The 21,250-nt window shown below is 43.7% G+C and overlaps 1 protein-coding gene across 3 annotated transcripts in view; it reads left to right on the top strand.

The window, feature by feature from the left end:
• The window catches only part of znf423 (zinc finger protein 423), a 144,652-nt gene that overhangs the window by 48,357 nt on the left and 75,045 nt on the right, over nucleotides 1–21,250 (top strand). For all 3 annotated transcript variants that reach the window (XM_041037878.1, XM_041037877.1, XM_041037876.1), the window contains exons 4-12: nucleotides 16,578–16,755; nucleotides 17,257–17,381; nucleotides 17,645–17,726; nucleotides 17,833–17,908; nucleotides 18,230–18,510; nucleotides 18,616–18,899; nucleotides 19,035–19,415; nucleotides 19,699–19,880; nucleotides 20,649–21,188. In XM_041037878.1, the coding sequence (XP_040893812.1) occupies nucleotides 16,578–16,755; nucleotides 17,257–17,381; nucleotides 17,645–17,726; nucleotides 17,833–17,908; nucleotides 18,230–18,510; nucleotides 18,616–18,899; nucleotides 19,035–19,415; nucleotides 19,699–19,880; nucleotides 20,649–21,188 (2,129 nt within the window). The remainder of the gene's footprint in view (nucleotides 1–16,577; nucleotides 16,756–17,256; nucleotides 17,382–17,644; nucleotides 17,727–17,832; nucleotides 17,909–18,229; nucleotides 18,511–18,615; nucleotides 18,900–19,034; nucleotides 19,416–19,698; nucleotides 19,881–20,648; nucleotides 21,189–21,250) is intronic.

Genomic DNA, 21,250 nt, shown 5'->3' with positions numbered 1-21,250 from the left:
CAGATTTCTTGTGCATATATGACTTGTGTGTGCAGGTGTGTATCGATGAGACTTGGCGATTGCTGTTGTGTGTCCAGAGGCAGTTTAGGAGGCAAATGAACTGCAGCTAAATTGAAATAACTGTGCTTCGGGTTTATATTGGAAATAAATTTGTCTCCTTCACCAGTTTGTTAATTTCTGTAATGGAAAATTATTTGTTGATGACCTATTTTTTTAATGACGAAAACAAGACTAAAACTAAATTAAAATGAACCTTTGAAAAAAAGGACTAAGATTTAATTAATAATGTGAAAGACGGACGAATGGACAAGTTTTAATGCAAAGTTCAACAACCCTCATCTGTGGAATTGTAGCTCCTGATTAGTTTCTTCCGCTGCCCAGAATATCTGTTGCTCAGAAGATGATTTAGCCGCTTGATGTGTTGCTGTACTATTTACAAGAAACACTTTTCAAGGTTAAATGTTTTTCAGTAATGTTATCTGATGTCACTTATTCTTGGTAGATACAGGTTTATGGACTCCTGCACAGCCCAATGAGAATTAGACAAGACAACAGTTGAGACAAACTATGTAAATATGCAGGCAGCACATATATAGGAAGGTAAGCTTATATATCTATCAAATGCTGCGGAAGTAGAGGCCACATTAACGTTACTATGACTCAGTCATCTTTAGTGTCGCTATCAAGAGGAGTGAGCAAGCGCCAGGGTTAATGTCACTGGTTCATCTAAATCATCCTCTAGATGTTCACTAAACTAAGATCACAGAATTGATGTTATCCAAAGATATAACGTCTCTCAAACTAAAAAAGTGAGTGAATGCAGCTTCTGAATGACTCACCGCTCTGCAGTGAACAGCACAGGTAGCTGCAGTAATGTTAGGTTAGCAGGAACGACTGTACGAGATCAGATTAGAGAGAGTGGTTCTGTTCAAACAGAGTTTGGAAATGCTAACTGGATTTACTGAGAGTCAGTCTGTACGACTACAGAGCAGACTGACATGGAGAGACGTCTGTAACCACGGACACAAAGACATAACATGTCTTTAAAACTAACAAAAATCAAATGACTGAAATTTGACTGAAGCTAATACATGATTTCATCAGAAGGCTTAAGACTAAAACTCAAATCAAAACCTGCGGCAGAATTAGTTTCCTACACAAAGTATTGATTTTTGTGTTTATTAAGGATGATTGCTGTGTAAGGCCTAATGTAGGACCATGATGATCACCAAAAGGTTTACATAACATATCATAACAGAGTTTCCCAGTTGCTGTTATTGTATAAAGAACAACAACAAAAGTCACTTCACAATGAAAAGAGATGGAGAAAAGCTGCAAATCTGGAGAAACAAAAACCTTTTCAGCATTTTAATTTCACAAATCATCAACAATTAGTTTATTATTAAATTGTTTTTTCGTTTTTTTGTGGAATAGCAAAAACAATTAATGAACTAATCATTAGTTGCAATGAAGTGAGCTCAGCTGAGAGAAAGCCTGGGTTCATGATTCATGTGTAAACGTACAGCACATTATTTTCCTTATACATGGTATGTATGTCTGTGTATGTGCAGTCCTGTGTAAGTGAACATTTTGTATGTAGGCTTTCCTTCAATGTGTTTTCTGAGTGTAAAGGGAATGCTTGTGAGTGTGTGTGTGTGTGTTTTCATGCGTGCTTCTGCTCTCAGCATGAATCCTTGAATTGGGGTTAAGGAACAAGAGAATTCCTCCCTCGTATTCCCTCTTTTCCTCTCCTCCCATCTCTCCCTCTCTCTCTCTCTCTCTCTCCCCCCTCTGTCTTTGTCTCTCTCTCTATCTCACCCGTGCAAGTGGGATGTCTTGAAATATTAACCAATCTGCTCTTCATTTTTCAAATATGATAGAAAACACACTGCTAAATAAGTCAGGAGCGAGGCCTGCCGGGGAGCGCAGCAAGACGGGGCACTCAAATAAACAACAAAACAACACAAACAACAACAATGAAGAAAGGGAAAGATGGAGAGGGAAAAGCGGGGGTGGGGGGTACTCTTGTACTGCATTAGACAGCCTGGGTCTCTGCAATGGCTGCTGACTCAATACATCCATCCATCCATCCATCTATCTGTTTCTTCATCTCATTTTTATTTGGCCACTTTTTTCTTTTCCCTTTCTCCCCCTAGTTTTCTCTCTTTTGTATCACCTTGTCTTTTACTTTGTGTTTTTATTTTTTTGCATTTTAACTTTTTCTCCACAGGGCAGGGCTTTAAAGTCATGGGCGGGGTGAGTGGCTTCGTGACTGACTGAGGCTGTGCTTCTTTACCTCAGCAGTGCTTTTGGCAGGTGGCTGGAGGGACTGCCCTGCCTGAGTTATGAACTCCCTCAGGAAGCTGCACTACTACGTGCACCCGCAGCATCCCGTGTTCCCCCCACTCTGTCTGTTCCTGGGATATTGTTGGGTGTGGGGCTGATTTTGATGGGGAAATGGTGGGAATGGTGGGTAGAGGGAATTAGGGGGTTTTGGGTGGTAGGGTGACTGGATATTTCTCCCCCTTGTCGGCTGCCAAGCCATGCGGCCTGCAAATGAGCAGATAAAATTATGTGTGTGTGTGAATGTGAGTCAAGAACTGCTCAGGCTTGTGTACAGAGATTTGTGTGCGCCTGCGTTTTGAGTGTATGTGGATATTTGGTGTGTGTGGGAGTTTGTCCTCAGAGAATAGTGTGTGTGGTGGGGGGTGCAGTGACAGCTGCAGAGGGGGGCCGGGTGGAGGGCTGACTGCTCACTGACTGATAAGGGGGGCTTCACATCAGAGACAAGATGAGAAGACTAATAATTCTGCAGTGCAACGCTCAAACACTCAAACGCACAGAAGCTCATAGAAGAGAGGCGGTGTGAGAAAAAGTTAAGGAAAGCTAGATAGGGCTGGGGGACAGTCCATGAGGAGATTTAGACTGTGTTTTGTTTTTGACTGTGTGTGTGTGTGTATGTGTGTGCAGTTAAGGAAGAGCAAGGTATTTGTCACACACCTGACTTCGCTGATACATAATTATAAAAGGAAGCCTCAGGGATATTTTTCAAGGCTAAAACGCACAGTGACATGTTAAATGACGTGTTATGTACCACTGTGCTGAGTCAAAGGTGCCTCAAGGTAGGCTTCGTAGAAGGGACTTTTATGGAGTTAATCCTCTCCCTTAGCCTTCCCTCTGTTCCTAACTCACTTCACTCACATTTACATTACAATCTGTAGCAATATGAATCGCTGAAAATAAAACAAATAGTGATTAATGAAGATATCATGAGATTCATATGTACACATTTAGCTGGGTGTAAAGATTTGATACTACCGTATGATAAACCATTTTCATAACACTTCATATCAAGAAAAAACACAGGTGTTTCAAATATATAATCAAATATAACAAACCTCCTATCAAATGTATACTTTGAAAAAGGCCTGCGCAGGTAACTGGATCTGTACAGTTCCTAACTGGTTCTGAATTAATCTTAACTTCTCTTTTGTTTTCTCAAAGAAAAATAGATAATTTCTGAAAAGGACATGTACGTTTTAGTATTTTGACACACTCACATATGCTGAACGAGCAGGTTAGAGCATTTGCAGGCAGCCTGATGCTCAGCTCCTCACCAGAGGACAGTCTCACAGTGTAATGTACAGTATACACAGTCTAATGTGCTCACAATCTACCAACACCAAATGTTTTGCTAATGTCCTTCCTGCTTACTCACCTCCGCAACCCACAGTTTGAGCTTCTCCGAACAGAGACAAAATCATTCTCCATTAAATTCATTCCACCAGTATAATGTGTTTTTCTTCCTCTTTCCTGATGTAATAATAGCCCCCACCAGTCCTTAATTATTCATATTTTAGTAATACAATCCAAGTTAACGGTTCAAACATTAGTACATAATAAAACTCCCGAGGCTTCGCTTTTAATTTAATTCCTCCGTTTAAATTAATTTTGGGGCATGCTTGTGCTTTTAGCTTGCTCCTCCGCAGAGGGGAGGGGGTTGGGAAGGATATAGAGGAGAGATGGAGGGAAGGAGGGAGGGAGAGAGAGAGAGAGAGAGAGAGAGAGATGGAGGATTGAGGACTTGCTCAGGGAGATGGATCTGCTGCAGGTGGGAGAACAGCCATACAGGTGTTTGTGCGTAGTGGGGGCGCTGAATAATACAGAGGATGATAGAGAGACAGAGGCAGAAAAAGACAGAGGGATGGGTTGAAAATGAAGTTTCTCCAGTAGTGAACCCTTTAAGGTAGACAAAAATTAATCAACTATACACATCTAATTACATAACAGTACTGTTATTTCCATGCATCATAAAGAATATTGAATTCAGACATTATTCGAAGGGATAAACGTTTTTATCTCTCTTGTAGATTTGATAACCTTAAGATTGCAAAGGACAATCAGGACACTAGCAGGCGGACACTGATAGATAGATAGAGGGGAAAAAAAAGGAGGGTGGACCAAAGGGGGTGGTAGTGAGTAGGTGAAGAGAGAGAGAGAGAGAGAGAGAGGGATACACAGACACATGGGTTAGGATAGAGGGACAAACAGAATGGGAGGAAGAGAAAGAGATTAGCCGTGCTGATGCTAGGGGGTCCCCTCTAAAGGCATGAAAGCACAATGAACCCCAGTCAGTCAAAGAGGTATTTCCATTTCTCTGCTCTCACCGCTCTATTAGACTGTTTGTGTCCTCTGTCAGTGATGTGTGTGTGTGTGGGACGCAGAGACAGAGCCAGAGTTTGCCTCTGCTCATGTTTGACTTTGTGTCGTGTGCGCGCGTATGTTCAGCTGCATGTCTACAGCTATGTGTGAGTATATGTGTGTGTGTGTGTGTGTGTGTGTGTGTGTTTGAAGTCAGTGTGGTGCTGTACAATAGTTTGGGTCCCAGAGCAATCCGCTTTTCTGCTGCGGAGACCAGCCCAGTCAGTGGTCTCCATTGATCTGCACCCCTCCACCACAGACACTCCCGACCCCACTGTGCGTGTCTCTGCGTGTGTGTATCCCATTTCCCGTGCATGCGCTCGCATGCGCGTGTGCTCATGTTTTAAATTGTACGTGTGCCTCAGTGTTTTTATGACTCACCCTTTCAGTACTTTTACATTTTGTTTTATGACAGATATTTGATATTATTTCATGCTTGTTATAAAACCATGTTTGTGTGAGTGCTGTCTTTGTTTTTGTGTTGATTTGTCGGTATCTTTAACTTTGTATATGTGTGTGTCTTTCTTGTTTTTTTCCTGTTAGGCAGTCACAGTGGGAAGATGACAGTGGTGAGGTGTGTGTGTGTAGAAGGGAGCAATTTCCCCTAAAAACCTTCATTCCACAGCCATGCTTGGGCTACCTATGCACATAAGCACATGTGAATGCTCACACACACAACCACACACACACGCGCACACACACACACACACACACACACACACAGTCACACATGGCTCAGCTTGGCGGATGTAGGCTGTAATTACGGGACCCCCTGGCCTCTCTCTCTGTCTTTCTCCCTCTCTGCCCTGCCGACCTCTCCCCCCTTTGATCTGTTTCATGTCACCAGCTCTCACACACACACACACACACACACACACACACTCACAAACGCACTTACACACTTTTTTTTTCTTACCAAATCCACCTTTGTTTCTGTCTGTGCGTCCCTCCCTGTGTGTGTCTGAGCGCTGCTCTTTGTTGCAGCCAGTGTGTGGTCTTTAATTCACACAGGAGCCTCTTTTCTGGACGGTTTATTTTGAAATCTCTCCTTCTCCACTGTCACATTGAACTTGATACTTGGGGATTATTCCCTTTCTAACTGACCTCTGTGTGTGTGTGTCTGTGTATGTGTGTGTGTTGGCATATGTATGTCTCTTTGTCTGTATGCATTTTGATAAGTAAAAGCTGGCAGCCACTAAAGAAGGAAAACGATATTTGTGGAGTGTGTGAAAGTGTGACACATGAAGTTAACGGCCTCCTGTAAGGCTCACATACTAACACACACACTAACACACACAGGCACACATATGCATGCTCTCTGTTGAAATGATACTGAATTTAGGCTGTGCAGGTTTAAATTACTACACTAATCCATCAGCTCCCACCTTTAGTGCGTTTGTGTGAGTTTTGACATTGTACATTTTTTTGTAGCATTTGTTAATGTGTCAGTCAGTGCGTGTTTGTGGTGCCGTGTATGTATGTGTGCCCGTCTCTCTACCCTACACTTGTATGTGTCTTTCACTGAATCTTTTTTCCTTTTTTTTATTATTTTTGCTCTTGTGTCCCCTCTTAGCTGCCTTTCTTTCTCTCATTCCTTCTCCTTCACCTCTCTACTTTCCTCCTCCTTTTCCTCTTTCTCTCTGTCCTTGACCCTCAGCTGGTAATATCGTCTTTCTCAAGGGAGAGAAAGGTTTTATGCATGAGTAATTATTATACCACACATGCACTCTGTCCAGGTGGCATGAAAGTGAGGAAGTGAGTGTATATACCTGCGTTTCTGTGTGTGTGCACTTACTGTATATATACTGTACAACTGTACTGTACAAAAAGGGAGTCTCACAGAAGCAGAGTTAAGAGATGACTGGAGCCTGTTCATGTCGAAAACCATAAACAGTTTATGTTCTTTGTCGGTTTCTTCTAAAGACGTCAGTCAGTCAATATGAACGTGATTAAATACCTTCAGATGAAATGGACAGGAAAGCCTGCACCGACCTGAACTTGGTATCAGAGGGAATGAAACCTTCATGCAGTACACCTTTCTGTCTATGAACTAGTGCTTGTAAATACTGAAGTAGAGTAGAAACACTTCAAATAAAAAAATGTAAGTCAGAATCATAAAAAGCTTTACAGCTGATCACCTCTGAATAATTGTTTCAGGGTTGTTCCACCAAAGGTGGAGTTCATTTGTTTACTGTATGTTAAAGTTGACACACACACTCAGACACACACCAACACACTCACAGCAAGCTACAGCTGAGGTAGAGTTGGTTTTCGCTGTTTATGCAAATGAAACACAAGCAGAAACACCTAAACATTCAAATTCATGTGATTAAAACGAGTTGAAAATTCATCTTGCATTCAGTCTGCATGCTCCCTCATGTTTTTGCCTCCTTATTTTGGTTGCGATGACATTTGTTAGAACTTGCATGTGTTTGTGTATGTTTATGCACAGTTCATTCTGAATGTAGTGTGTGTGTGTGTCTATCCCAGTGTGCATTCTCCCTCTCCATCTCTCTTGCCGTCTGTGCCTCTAATCCCTGAGTGTGTCACTAATGGCAGGTCCAGGTGTTCTGCTCTGCTCTGCTCCTCCCCTGGGGACCCCTCTTCAGCGTGTGCGTGTGTGCGTTTGTGTGTGCATGTGCGTGTATTCCTCTCATGGGGGGTTTAGGAGTTGTGAGTAGGGGGCTGTCCAGGATCCCATCCTCCAGAAGGGAAGGGAATGAAGGGGAGCGTTGGGCAGGAGGTACCCGCCTCTCGCAGCTTGCTCTTGGGCTTCCCATGGGCACAAGACCCCCCTCTACCATTCTCCCCTGGGACTTTAGGAACCTCATTGCCTCCCTGTTTCTCTTTCTCTCCCCTCATTTTCTCTCTTGCTCTCTCTGTCTCTCCTCAGATCTGTCTCTTGGCAGCTTATATACCTGCACTGCTTCAGGTTTTTTTTGCTCTAGATGGAGAAGCTTATCGAATGGGTAGTCCGGTTAACACAAGCTGTGTGTGTGTGTGTTTTAGGCGTATTTGTACTACACATACAAAAATGGGTTTGTTCGTTTGTTTACCAGTTTATATGTGTGTAACAGTGTGTTTGTGTTTTGAACAGCAAGCTCCAGCTGCCTACATCACTTATTTATAGGTCCCACGGATGCGTAGGTGAACGAGGGAGGACTCGTGTGTGTGTGTGTGTGTGTGTGTGTGTGTGTGTGTGTGTGTGTGTGTGTGTGAGTAATATTGTTGATGCATCTTTAGATCAATCACATCCATTTGTAGTGGATGCAGTGCAGTTTGTTTGAATGATGAATGCGCACATGATCCTATACGAGGGTCTTGCTAAATACTAATTATCCATTATTATTCACATGGTAGCACTAATAATGCTTTGAAATACAACTCGGCTGTTATTATTCATAACTGTATGTGGATTATTACAGTTGTGTGGGTACATCTGTGGGTATTTCAGTAAACATCCAAGGGCCTCCTTATGTGCATGAGTGTGTGCGTTTATGAGCAAGTGTGCTTTTGCGAAGGTACGAAAAGTGAATCAAATGTGTGTGTGTGTGTGTGTGTGTGTGTATGTGTGTGACTCAGGTGAATGTGTTTCTAGGTTAGTGAACAGTCTGTCAGTCCACCAAACCTCATTCTTATAAATAGATGATATAGCCACCGGCATGCACACAATGGGACCACACCACTGTGTGTGTGTGTGTGTGCGTGTGTGCGTATGTGTGTGCGTCTTCATGTGAGCATGTGTGCACATGTGGTGTACTGTATGTGTGCGTTGGCATGGTGTTGTTGTTTATCTAACACTCTGCCTGACAGCTGTTTCTCATTTCTGAGCGAACAAACAGCAGACAAGATGGACAGAGAGCAGGATGGCGGAGGGAGAGATGAAGAATGTGTGCTTCACAGGGAAGGGAACCACTAGCCCTCGCGGTTTAGGTGCCTTGCTCTGCGTTTTGTGTGGAGGCAAAGAGAAGAAGAAGTAAATAATCAGAGGAAATTAGGACACGATGAGATAAAAGGCTTATTGAGAAAGATTTTGAAAGGAGAGATTGAGAAAAAGAGGGAAATGTGGTAAGAGGAAGCAGATGCCAGCCCTCCTCTACCACATGGTGTATGTTTGTGTGTAAGAGAGACAGACTGTGTGTGTTGTTGTATGTATGTGTGTGCGTCTGTTCACGTCTTCTGGCTTTGTGTACGCGTGGAAGCATTTTGTAGAGTAATTTACTGGTAAATGATATTAATACCAATAGTCATTTTAAATAGCGCCAATGATTTTGAGTGGAAATCATTTCTAGTACTCTGTATTTAAAGTGTTGCTGAGCTTTTGCATATTTTCAGCAGTGACTCCTTGAATGCTGTGGAATCATTATCGAAACCATAATATCGCAGAGGTGTGCAGTATTGCCCTGGAGATTTATTTTCATCGGAGAAGTGAATTTTAATTTGAAACCACTAATAACACTTGAAAACCCATGCTGACAATATGACCGGTCTTGCTTTTCTTTTCTGGCAAAGTTCACAAAATGATTTTTACATCTTTTTTCAAAGCTTGTTTAACAGCTGTACGGATTAACCAACAGCTATTCCTTCTACTTAACTAGCTCCTCAGATACTGGAATAAACTAGTTCTCAGTGAGTCTAAATTTACTTTACTAAATCTATAGCCTACACTGACTGTGTTTTTAAATGATAAGCAATTCTATGTATGCTGCTTGTATATAGTATATTATCCCGTGTGGTAGGGACAAACTTGTCATCTGCCAGCTCGCTGTCCACCACCCCCATCCTTAGCCCCCTGCCCCTAACCTTCTGCCCTCAAATACACACACAGATACACACTGCCCATATGGAGCAGTTGGCGCCCAAAAGCGTCCAAAGCAGCCGGACCCATTCCCAGGGCAGAAGGTGAGGGTCCCCACAGCCTGCTTAGTGTGTGTGCGAATGCATGTGTTTGTGGGTGTGTGTCCATCCGTCGTGTCCTCGAGGGCTCAAGCCCCGGACAGACTGTAGTATCGTCCTTTCTATCTGTCCTCGCTGTGGCACGTATGTGTATGATTGTGTGTGTGTTTGTCCCAACAGACTGCGTCCCATGTGGGCTACAAGGACAGCAGCAGAGGACTGTGGCTCCTCCAAGCACAGACCAGGGTTGCAGCACTGTGCATATGTGTGAACTGCTGCACCCAGTGAACATCGAACCATATTGTTCGTGCATTTTGCAGATTTTTGTGTGTGTGTAGGCCATATTGTTAGAGTCTCATGAGGTCAAAATGTCCCGACCATAACAGACAATGTCAGAAACTGGTCACTTGTGAGGACTTTCTGTGGAACTGAGAATGTGTCAGTCTCTCTGTATTTTCTGTAGAAGAACAAAATCTTGCTTCTACTTTTTTTTTTTTTTTCCCTTTTTTAACAGCTGCATCAGATAGACTACACAACAGGTAGCTTCAGCCAAACAATCTGACTGGTCAAATAAACCTTCCTACTGTGCAATTCTCATAATGCATGGCAACCAGTAAGCTGTGCTTAGCTTATCGGTTGCCATGCCAACTCTTTCTTGTATTCTCTTGTCTAGCTATCCCAGTGCACTATGTGTAAAAACCTTCAGATGATTGTAGCACAGTTGTAAAGCCAATGAGTGGTTCATTACTTGGGTTATGGTCACTGTTATTGTTTTGCCGACTTCATTTCTTATTCAATACGACAAAATAAAGTAATAAACGCCGCTGGAACGCGGTCTCTGTTAACAGGATGGCCGTCACTTAGCTGTGCAGTCTCACCTCACACAAAGCAAACAACACAAATCATGAAATTTGTGAGGGAAATTTAACTCTACATTTAGGCAGCTGCCCGCCTAAATGGTTTCCAGCATGAATCCAAAAGGATGGACTTGCTATTATTTTAACCTGCAGGATGTTCTTTACAAAAATAAAGATGGAGCTGGAGAAATGGCGACAAATAAATGTGTGGTATGCCTGTGTACCATTAAGCTTAGCATAGTATTGAACATTGAATTGAACTCTTAATTGTGTTTGTCTGTGTGTTTGCATGTGTTTCTGCGTGTGAGCGAGTGAAAGCAAGAGAGAGTGTGTGCTGGGCTGCCCAGAGTGAGCCAAGGGTGGAAGTTGTTTTTCTGCCCCCTATGGTGAGTCTGGGGCTGTGTGTGTGTGCACGCCTGGGGCAGCCTGGGGCCATCGGAGGGGGCCTGGGGAGCGGTGGAAGAAGGGATGAAGCGAGTGAGGGATGGAGGGATAGGAGGTCAGCAGGGGTCTCGCTGGGAAAGGTGCAGGTCTGGGCTGATGGCCAAGCAGAAAGGTGGAAAGGAGAGTTGGATGGTCAGATGGGGGCGGGGGGGTTGAAGGAAGGTAGCAGGAAAGGGAGGTGGGTAGAGAAAGACAGGCGGAAAGGAGGATTAAAATTTGAGCAGGTAGACAGCTAAATGCAAGGTGAACACATTCATTTAAATCTGGATAATTCCAGAAATCAGACATTTTTTTCCCAGACAGAATTATGTAGGTTTTGGATTGAGTGCATATTTTTTCTTGGCCCTTTTGACATCCTGAGAAAGATGATAATTTTTATTCTGACAGTTAATCACACGTTTAACATAGAAGATGAATTTGCGTATTATTCATTTATCATGTTAATGCAGAATTGTCTGCGTGTAACTGTAGGTAGCAGAGAGTTTAACACTCGTAGTAGCTGCACTGGGAGCTCAAACCTTTTTACTGCTATCAGCTGAGCTGCTTTGATTCAAACATCAAAGCAACAGAAAAGAGGGAACGCATGACATACATAGATTGTATTTCCATTTCAGGCATTTAGCCGACGCTGTTATCCAGAGTGAACTAATTGAACTCATGTTCTTGAGTGCTGGTTCCATGTCAGCCCGTTGATTCATTTGCTTCTGTTTGTCACTTTAACCATCGTGGCCAAGACCAGAAGAAATTTGGATATACTCTGCAATATTTTATATGTTAGTTTATAGTTTTTAATTTAAAATTTTTGGAATAGTAGATAAAATTAATAGCCATTACATCTGAAGAGCACAATGGTCTCTAAAGTTTCTTTTATTAAGATTTCCATCTTGTAAACTCTGCTGCTTTGATATATTTTCCTTCTGTGTGACAGTGATGACAAAGTTAGTGAGTTTGGATTGGTGGGGGGGATAGACAGGGGAGGCAGAAACATAAAGAGAGATCGATCAGCATGTGCGTCTCTTCATTAGAGTGTTTCACCAAGGCTGTGTCCTCCACACGTTGCCACACTGTCTGGCCTATTAGAGAGACACGCGGGGAGTGTGTGTTGTTTGCATTTGTGTGTTTGTATGTGTGTGTGTGTGTCTGTTGTTTCAGGTAGACTCAGGCGGTCCGTTTAGGTCCTTTCTGGTCTTTTCAATGTCTTATTACAGACCCCTGGGTTTTCCCCTCTCCTCTTCTCTCCTCTCCTTTCCTCTCCTCTCCCGTCTTCTTTTTTGTCTCCTCTTTCATCCCACCATCTCTTCCCTCTCCTCTGGAGTTCAGAGTCTGTCCATCTGGAACACCCCCCCCTCCTCTCTCCCTCAGTCCCGTCCAGGCCCAGACACAGGGGTGAAGGCCAACATCAGTAGGGGAAAATCTGTCGGAGAGACGGAGGGATGGAGGGAGAGATGTCAGCGCTATAATGAGTAACAACATGAAAGCTGACGGAGGGAGGGTGCGAAGGAGGGGAGGTAGTGGGAGAGAGATGAAGACAGAAGAGTAGAGGGACTGCTGGGGACAGAGGGAGGGATGAAGGATAGAGGGAATGGATGGGAAAGGAGAAGACTGTAGAGTGAGAGATAAAGGGGGAGTGGAGCGGTTGGGGCCCTGTGGTCCTCCGCTCCGCTCCTCTCGTTCATTTTCGTTCGCCAGAGAACAGAAAGGAGGAGGAGGAGAGGGGGGAAGGAACAGCGTGTGTCGGCGTCCGCCTGCTCCTGCCTGTTTCTCTCTCTCTTTTTTTTTTTTACTTCTTTTTCTCCTTCTGTTTTTTTTTCTCCAGTCCCCCTCCCTAAACCATCCATCCTCCTCATCTTCTCTCCTCTCGAGGATTCTTCTCTAATTTAACTTTTCATTGAAATTTTCTTCGCTCCCCCCTCCCCATCCTCCAGTTTCTCCCAGTTTGCCATTCGGCCTTGTCTTGCCAGGTCCCCTCGCGGCCGACTGACAAAGGCGCCGTTAAAAAGCCGTGTGATCCTCCATTTTAGCGCCAGCCACGCTAGTCAGAGGATTAGGGCTCTTTAATGACGCTAATCTCTCCTCCCCTTCTTTCTCAACACCCCTCCATCCCCCCTCAAAAAGTGATTTCTCCCTCTTGCTCTGACTGAATCTCTTTCTGTTCCAATCTCTCTCTTTCCCTCTCTTCCTCCCACTTTCCCACCTCTGACACATTACCATTTAACTGACTCATACTGGTGTGCCTACACTGGTCCACATGTGTTCGGACCAGCACTGCGAAGAAACACTTTCATTGTTTTTTTTTTCTAGGTTTCATTTACTCCCCTCTTCATCTCTACTTCGCTTTCACTAACATGTTGTTATGATTTGGTTTTCGTTCTCTTTGCTCGGCCTCAGCTGACCATTGTGGGTCGAGTGTTTCTTTGTGTCTGGTATTTGTTTGTGCTCTCTCTCTTTCTAGTTATTGTTAAGTGAATCCTATCAGACGCAGCCAAGAGAAAGAGGCAAAAGGTGTGAGAAGTTACAATCCGTGTTTTTTGACAGCAGCACTCATCTTTCTCAGGCTACACTAAAAGACTTGTGCCCTGTTGCGTGGGGCAGCAGGGGGTGTCTGGATTGATGTTTTATAGACGCACTTATTTTAACACCAGCCTCACTCCACGTAGACTTTTATTAGTGTACTTTTGTATGCTGCAAATTGGATTCAGACTTCTGCTGGTGTCTCTCATATGGAGAGGAATAACTTCTGTCTGCTGATGACTGATAAATTTGAGGCCAGTGTTGTAAGGTAGAAAGATCAATAGCATACAAAAAGCCTGCAGTGGTTTTGTGTAAATCACTGGAGCTTCCTCAGCTTTTTAAAAAAAGTGTTTTCATGACAGTAGAGTTTAGCACATGTACTTGATCTTCATCGTGTTGTACGTCGTGACGGATGTTTCAGTTTCTCATAATGTCGTGCTCACTCAGACTGTGTCAATAACAGCTGAGACACTTTACACGGATTGCTTTGAACTGACTTTATATAAATCACTTGTGCAAAATCTTAAAAAAAACAAAAACTTCAAGAATCACAACTTAGGATAGGAACTGATTCAAGACCCTGGATTGATTTCAGCACTGAGACTGCATTAGGCTGTAGTGCCACAGCAGTCCCTGGCCTCATGTTACCTTACATATGAATTTGCTCAGTGAGTTCCAATCAGTGAACCATGCAGATTTTTCTGGCAGGTACTTGGAGTTAAAGTTTCAGAATCAGTATCAGGAGAGAAAAAAAATTTGATTGGTATGTCCCTAATTATTTTTTATGATGAATTAATTTGTCTGCCACTTTTATGATCAGGTAGTTGGTAAGTCCATGAAATATCAGAAAACTGTGAGAAATGTTTTTTCTTTTTTTTTTTTCGGACCAACCTCAGTTCAAATCCCAAAGATATTCACTTTACAACGATCTAAAACAGAGAAAAGCAGCAAACCCTCCCACTTCAAAAGTAATTTGATTATCAGAATTGTTGAAAATGTTCTAATAGCCAAAGCATTTAACTGGCTAATATAAATAAAACTCATATAAATGAAATTCAGCTGTCTACTGCCGATCTCTAAAAATCAGCATACTCACTGTACCAGCCTTATTCCTGGGAGATGAGATGTTTATATATTACTTAAAATCATAATGAGATTTCCATCAGGTGAAAAAAGGGGCACCTACTTAGGTATTTAATGGATAATGGTGAATTAGGACCAGATTTTTTTTTTTGTCTTACATAATTCATCTAATAGCATGAGTGGTTGCTATAATCTGAAGAAAAGAACTCAGAGAGAGTAAGTCTGAAATTTTGGGGAAAAAAAAGCATTAATCTGAACTTCGTGTCACAGAATGTATCTGCCCAGTTTGAGTTTTAGGCAGATTTTCCTCAGCATCTTTCTCTATCCTCCTCTCAGTTCGTCTCATCTGATTCTCCCTCATCTTTCATTCTTTTCCGATTCATGCTTCTCCTGTGCAGTCATTTTTAATCACTGTGTGCAGCTCTCCAGAATGACATATTGTTTGTTTTCTCCTTTCACCCCGTCAACACTTCCATGCACTTCTTCATCCTCCTTCCCTCCCTCCTTCATGCTCTCAGTTTTTTTCTGCCTCCCCCCCATCTGTCTCCCTCCCTCACTCACTCGCTGTCTTCCTCTCTCATCCGCTCTCTCTCTCCGTCTCTCTCTGTTGGCTTCATGTTGATATCTCTATTCCTTATATTTTCTCAAGCCCTTTTTTTATTTTCCTTCTTGCTTCCAGTCAAATTTATAATTCATGCTTTTACAATTTTTTTAACCCAGACCCCCCTGCAGAGTTCTATTTGCTCATCGCAGTGCCTACATTTTCCCGGTGATCGATTCATCACAAGAATCTGTTTTCCACCCCCTCTCTGCAAGGCGCAATACACAGCGGACTAGACACACACACACACACAAACACACACAGAAGACACACAAGATTGTGGTAGGAGTTGGCTGAGGTAAAATGTTGTGTGCTTTGGAGAGGTTTCTAAAATTATCAGGAGCAACTTCTCTCCTGCACATGTGTCTATGCTCATGTGTTGGAGTGTTTGCTCTGCAGAAATATTGGCCTTATGATGAATATTGGCACAAGTTTTTCCACTCTCTCTGTCCTATCACTCTAGTTTCCTTATTTTCTCTCTTTGATTTGTTGCTGGCCTGGTTGATATAGCTATCAGATAAAAGCAAAGAAAACAGCCCACCTCCCCCCTCCCCTTTTTTCCCTCTCATCTCCTCTCTCCTTTACATTTTTCAGGCAAATGCTAAATAGCCTCACTGTGCTGCCTCACAGAGCGCACAAAGACGAACAGAACAATATCAAGCATTATTCAGCCCCCTCCTTTGTCGCCTTGAATCCGTTCTGAAGTGTCTATTAAAGGAGTCGTGGCCTTTTTGTCGCCTCTGTTCCAGACTACACAGTAGGGGAAAAAGAGAGGGAGAGAGGGAAAAAAAGGAAAAGAGCAATGCATAATCTCCTATGTATGACAGATAAAGGGAGTGAATATCGCCATCTTTCCGCTCTGCTCTCCACATCTCCTAATCGCTTTTCCGACGTTTCAATCTGCCAGGGCCCTAATGAAAATATGATGAGGCGGATCTATGGTCCTTGGGGACGGAAGGAGGGATGGGAGGGGAGGGGAGGTGAGGGGAGGGATGGAACGAGGGATGGCTGCAGAGGGAGGATGAAGGGAGAGAAAATACACTCTGTCCTTATTTCTGGGCTCCGTCGGGGATACATAGTTCTTGGAGCTTTCTATTTAGATGTTGCTGCTGCCGGAGTGTGTCTCTCTCTTCTGTTTCATTCTCTCTCTTTATCTCTGCCATCCTCATTTTCCTTCTGTATTTGTGTGTGTGTGTGTAACCAGGATAAATGTGTTTATTTTTTTGTTTATATCCTCTTTTTTTCCTTATTTGAACTCCCACAGGCTGCCTCTCCCTCCTTTTGCCTTCCAAGAAAGATGTAACTTCATCTTAATCATTCTAATGCTCCTGGTTTTACCCCCAGTTTTCCTGTCTGTGCTCACCTGTCTCATTTTTTATAATCCTGCATCTGTGCATAAAAAAAATAGCGTTTATGTTTTGTAGCCGCAGATGAATCAAATGTGTTCCTTTAAATTTTTCTGTATCTACCTCCCTCTCTGTCAGATGGTGATGATGACCCTGCAGGGCTGTCCTGGGTGCCTTCCTCGCCCTCCAGTAAGGACGTTGCGTCCCCCTCACAGATGCCCGATGGCTGCTGTGACCTCGGCATGGCCACTGGCGGCGAGGAGGAAGGAGGCGCAGGCTTGCCGTACCCCTGCCAGTTCTGTGACAAGTCCTTCAGGTATCGCACTCACACGTTTTTGGCTCCCCACGATGCTGAAGATGCCACCTCACCGCACTGAAACACACTTCGTATTTGTCGACAGTAACACCAAGGCCATGTTTAGATGTTTAGTTTCATTCTCATATCTCACTCATGAATATCAATAAGTACAGGAATAAACAGTATTCTTAATATTACCATGGTAACATAGACCACTAAGGCAAACAGTAAAAGGAATGAGGTGAATACATTTCTCACTCACCTCTCCAGGGACTAACTCAAGACCCACTTTAAGAACAGCTGTCACATGCACCATAAAGTCATCATCATAATCCTCTATATTACTCTCATTTCTTCCCACGTGCTCTGTCTATTCTTCCCTTTCCTTTCCTACTGCTTAATATTGATAATACTGAAATGGCTAAAATTTCAACTTACTTCAAATGAAAGGTAATCATTGTTATCAAGGGTCTCGGTATAATGGCCGTTTATCACCTGTCTCCTCCTGGTCCCCTTCAGCCGACTCAGCTACCTGAAGCGTCACGAGCAGATCCACAGCGACAAGCTGCCTTTCAAGTGCACCTTCTGCAGCCGCCTGTTTAAGCATAAGAGGAGCAGAGACCGCCATGTCAAACTCCACACAGGTCAGTGCGGAGTGGGTTTTTTTCTTCCTAGCCTGTCAAGTGTATGGTATTGTGTTTCGGTGTGTTCTCCTCCTGTACTTTATCACTGCTGTACTGATTGTACTGGCAGAACCTACCTGTACTGGAAAACATAAGGAATTAGACTTGAGTTCCTCCAGCCATGGCAACATGTTCTCTGTGTCAGTGGCAATAATGTGTTCGAACTGTCTGAGATGTTTTTCATGTCCATAATGAAACAATTCTCTGTTTATCAACTGCTACAGGAGACAAGAAGTACAGCTGTCAGGAGTGCGAAGCTGCATTCTCTCGCTCTGATCACCTGAAGATCCATCTCAAGACGCACAGGTAACTGCTTCTGATCTTATTGTCGTGAAATCTGTGCTTAGAAATTGCTTTTGATTCATGTGTTATTGCTCTCAGTCTGATTTGAGACTTTTTTTTCCCCCTTCAGCTCCAGCAAACCGTTTAAGTGCAGTGTGTGTAAGCGTGGCTTCTCCTCCACATCATCACTGCAAAGCCACATGCAGGTGAGGGGTTCAGATATATGTGTGTGTGTGTGTGTGTGTGTGTGTGTGTGTGTGTTTTAGTGACCTTTTCTTCTTACTTCTTACTACTGCTCTTTTGTTTAACAGTCCCACAGTTACTTAAAAACAAGTTCTAAAATAAGATACATTGGCAGAGGATCAAAATAAGAAAGTTCCACAATTACTAATATAATTTTAACAACTGCTCGGGTTGACCGTAGTAAAAGGCAAACCCCAGCTTACTGCCATCATATCAATAACTTTGGACACAATATTTTACAAGACATGCTTCTTTAAATCTTAACTACCTTCTGACTCTGGCAGGCTCACCGCAAGAACAGAGAGCATCTTGCGCTGAGGAGTGAGAGGGATGGAGGGAAGAAGGGAGGAGGAGGAGATGGCGACCTGGAGCAGGACCTGTATATGTGTGATTATTGCGAGGAGACGTTCAGCCAGACTGACGAGCTGGAGAAACACGTCCTGACCAGACACCCCCAGCTGTCTGACAGAGCCGACTTGCAATGCATCCACTGTCCTGAGATCTTTCTAGACGAGGCTTCTCTCCTCACACATATTGAAACACAGCATGCCAACCGCAAACACAAGTACTGCAGAGCTTTGCTTTTTAGTGTTTTCAAACCACTGATTTGCATTAATGTGAAACGCTGGAATGGAGCCTATATTTTACCGGTCTTTCTCTGTTTCCCCAGATGTCCAGTCTGTTCAGAACAGTTCCCCTCTGTGGAGGATGTCTACTGCCACCTAGACAGCCACCGCCAGCCTGACTCCTCCAATCACAGCGCTGCCAGTCCTGACCCTGCCCTGGGTAGCGTGGCCTCAATGAGCTCTGCCACTCCAGACTCCAGCGCCAGCCTGGAGAGAGGCTCCACGCCCGACTCTACGCTAAAACCAAGCCAGGGCAGTGAACGAGGCCGCAGAAGAGGCGCCGACACCGTGGAAGAGATTGGGATAAACCTGGGTCATCAAGGTGGAGGTATGAAAGTCGCTTATCTACAGAGTAGCCAGTCCAGTTACATCTCTTGATTTGATGGCGAACACTTCAAAGTTGGAAAGCTTAGACTACCTCTGTGTTTTTCTAAATTTGTAGTTTATCTGTCCATCTCTACAGGTGGAGGAGGGAACTGGGGTAAAGTGACATACTCTTGCCCTTACTGCTCAAAGAGAGACTTCCACAGCCTGGCGGTGCTGGAGATCCATTTGAAGACCATCCATGCAGATAAGCCGCAGCAGAGCCATACGTGTCAGCTCTGTTTGGACACTCTGCCAACGCTCTACAATCTCAACGAACATGTGCGCAAAGCTCACCGTGCCAGCGGAGGAACCGTAGGCACAGCGGCAGCAGCTTTTCCCCTGCTACAGTTCACTAATGTCACAGCATTTCACTGCAACTACTGTCCAGACATGTTCGGAGACATCAACTCGCTGCAAGAGCACATCAGGGTGTCCCACTGTCTGCCTGGTGGGATTGTGGCAGGATCCACCACATTAGGTGTGTTTGTGAACGGGGCCTCTCTTTCTAAGCAACGAAAAGTGCCCTAAGATATTTCAAAGTCTGGGTTTTAGTCAGTCAGCACTGTTTAAAAGACACAGAGTAGAGGTTGAACAATAGATAACATGACTGTTGTAATATATAGCATGATTGTACCTAGTTGGTTAAGCAGCTAGTTAGCAAAACCCTGTTGTGCATATAACCCTATTAAGCACAACGCCTTTATTTACTGTTATTAATGTTGTTATAATTATAACAACCTAACTTAACTCCTCCATCCTAGAAGGGAACCATGCCTTCTTCTGCAACCAGTGCTCCATGGGATTCCTGACGGAGTCTTCGCTGACGGAGCACATTCAGCAGACACACTGCACCTCAGCTGCGGGGGGTGGAGCTGCGTCTGGAGGAGCGGTGGCCAAACTGGAGTCTCCTGTACTACAGGCTGCATCTCAGTCCTTCATGGAGGTGAGAATCAAGAATTAATCAAGAATTACACTTTAAAAATATCATTTTAATCAGAGTTGATAAGAAGTGATGGGATGAATTGTAGCTTGCCTGTCTATCAGTTGTTGAGCTGATTAGCAACGAGCTGGTTCCTATGCAATTAGGCATTTCCTGTACTTTTCCATGAGGCCAGTGAAGCTTTAAATGAAACATATTGCTCATGTAAGAGAAAATCTTAGATAATATTACATATTGTATGATTCTTTTTTCTGCGGTTAATGAGCCTGAATAACTGTGCATCTCACCTCTTGACTCCGTAGTTCATGCTTTGTTTGAAACATAATTGGAATTGGACCGGAGTTGCAGAGAAACTTGGTGGTGTTCAAAAACAATTATATTTTGAAAAAAAAAATGCAAACAAAAGGACCACACACTTGCTACAGACTGTTCTAGTATTACATGGACATGACTGGTGACATTTCAACCTCAGATTCCCATGTTCTCATAAACTTGGGCTTTAAGAGTCAAAAAAATGGAGTACTGTGTAGTGTTCACTGTCTTCTAATAATTGATGTATTAAACCTCAGTTTATAAAATGTGAACTTGCAGAGTTACGGGGCTGACTGTAAATGTTTGGCTTGTGCATGTGTCTGACTCTCTTGCTCTTTTGTTCTCTCTCACACTTTCCATATTTTGCCCTTCTTCTCTTTTACTCTGCAAGGACTAAATAACAGTATATGTCAATGTACAATAATCTTAAAAAAGTAAAGAGTTATTGTCCATGTACAGGTTTACTCCTGCCCTTACTGCACCAATTCTCCTATCTTCGGCTCACTCCTCAAGCTCACCAAGCACATAAAGGAGAACCACAAGAACATCCCACTGGCTAACAACAAACGGCAGGCGAAGGTCGCAGACTTAAGCCCAGCCTCCTCTGATGTCGAGATCTCCTCCCCGAAACGCCACAGACTTGGAGGGGACTCCACTCCCTCCGTGGGGAGCAACGGGGACTACCCCTGCAACCAGTGTGACCTGCGATTTGCCAGCTTTGAGGGTTTCCAGGCCCACCTAAAGTCACACCTGGAGATGCTGCTGAGGCGCCAGTCCTGCCCCCAGTGCAACAAGGAGGACTTTGAATCCCAGGAGGCATTGCTTCAGCACCTGACGGTGCACTACACCACCACGTCAACCCAGTATGTGTGTGAGAGCTGTGATAAACAGTTCTCCTCGGTGGATGACCTGCAGAAACACCTGCTGGACATGCACACGTTTGTCCTGTACCACTGCACTCTCTGCCAGGAGGTCTTTGACTCCAAGGTCTCCATACAGGTGAATGAGACAACCTCCTACATACGGCTCGTTATTTATTTACCTATTTTATTTTTATGAAG

Source organism: Toxotes jaculatrix, chromosome 5, assembly GCF_017976425.1.
Source record: "Toxotes jaculatrix isolate fToxJac2 chromosome 5, fToxJac2.pri, whole genome shotgun sequence".
NCBI classification, from domain to species: Eukaryota; Metazoa; Chordata; class Actinopteri; family Toxotidae; genus Toxotes; species Toxotes jaculatrix.
This window is presented reverse-complemented; position numbering and strand designations above follow the sequence as displayed.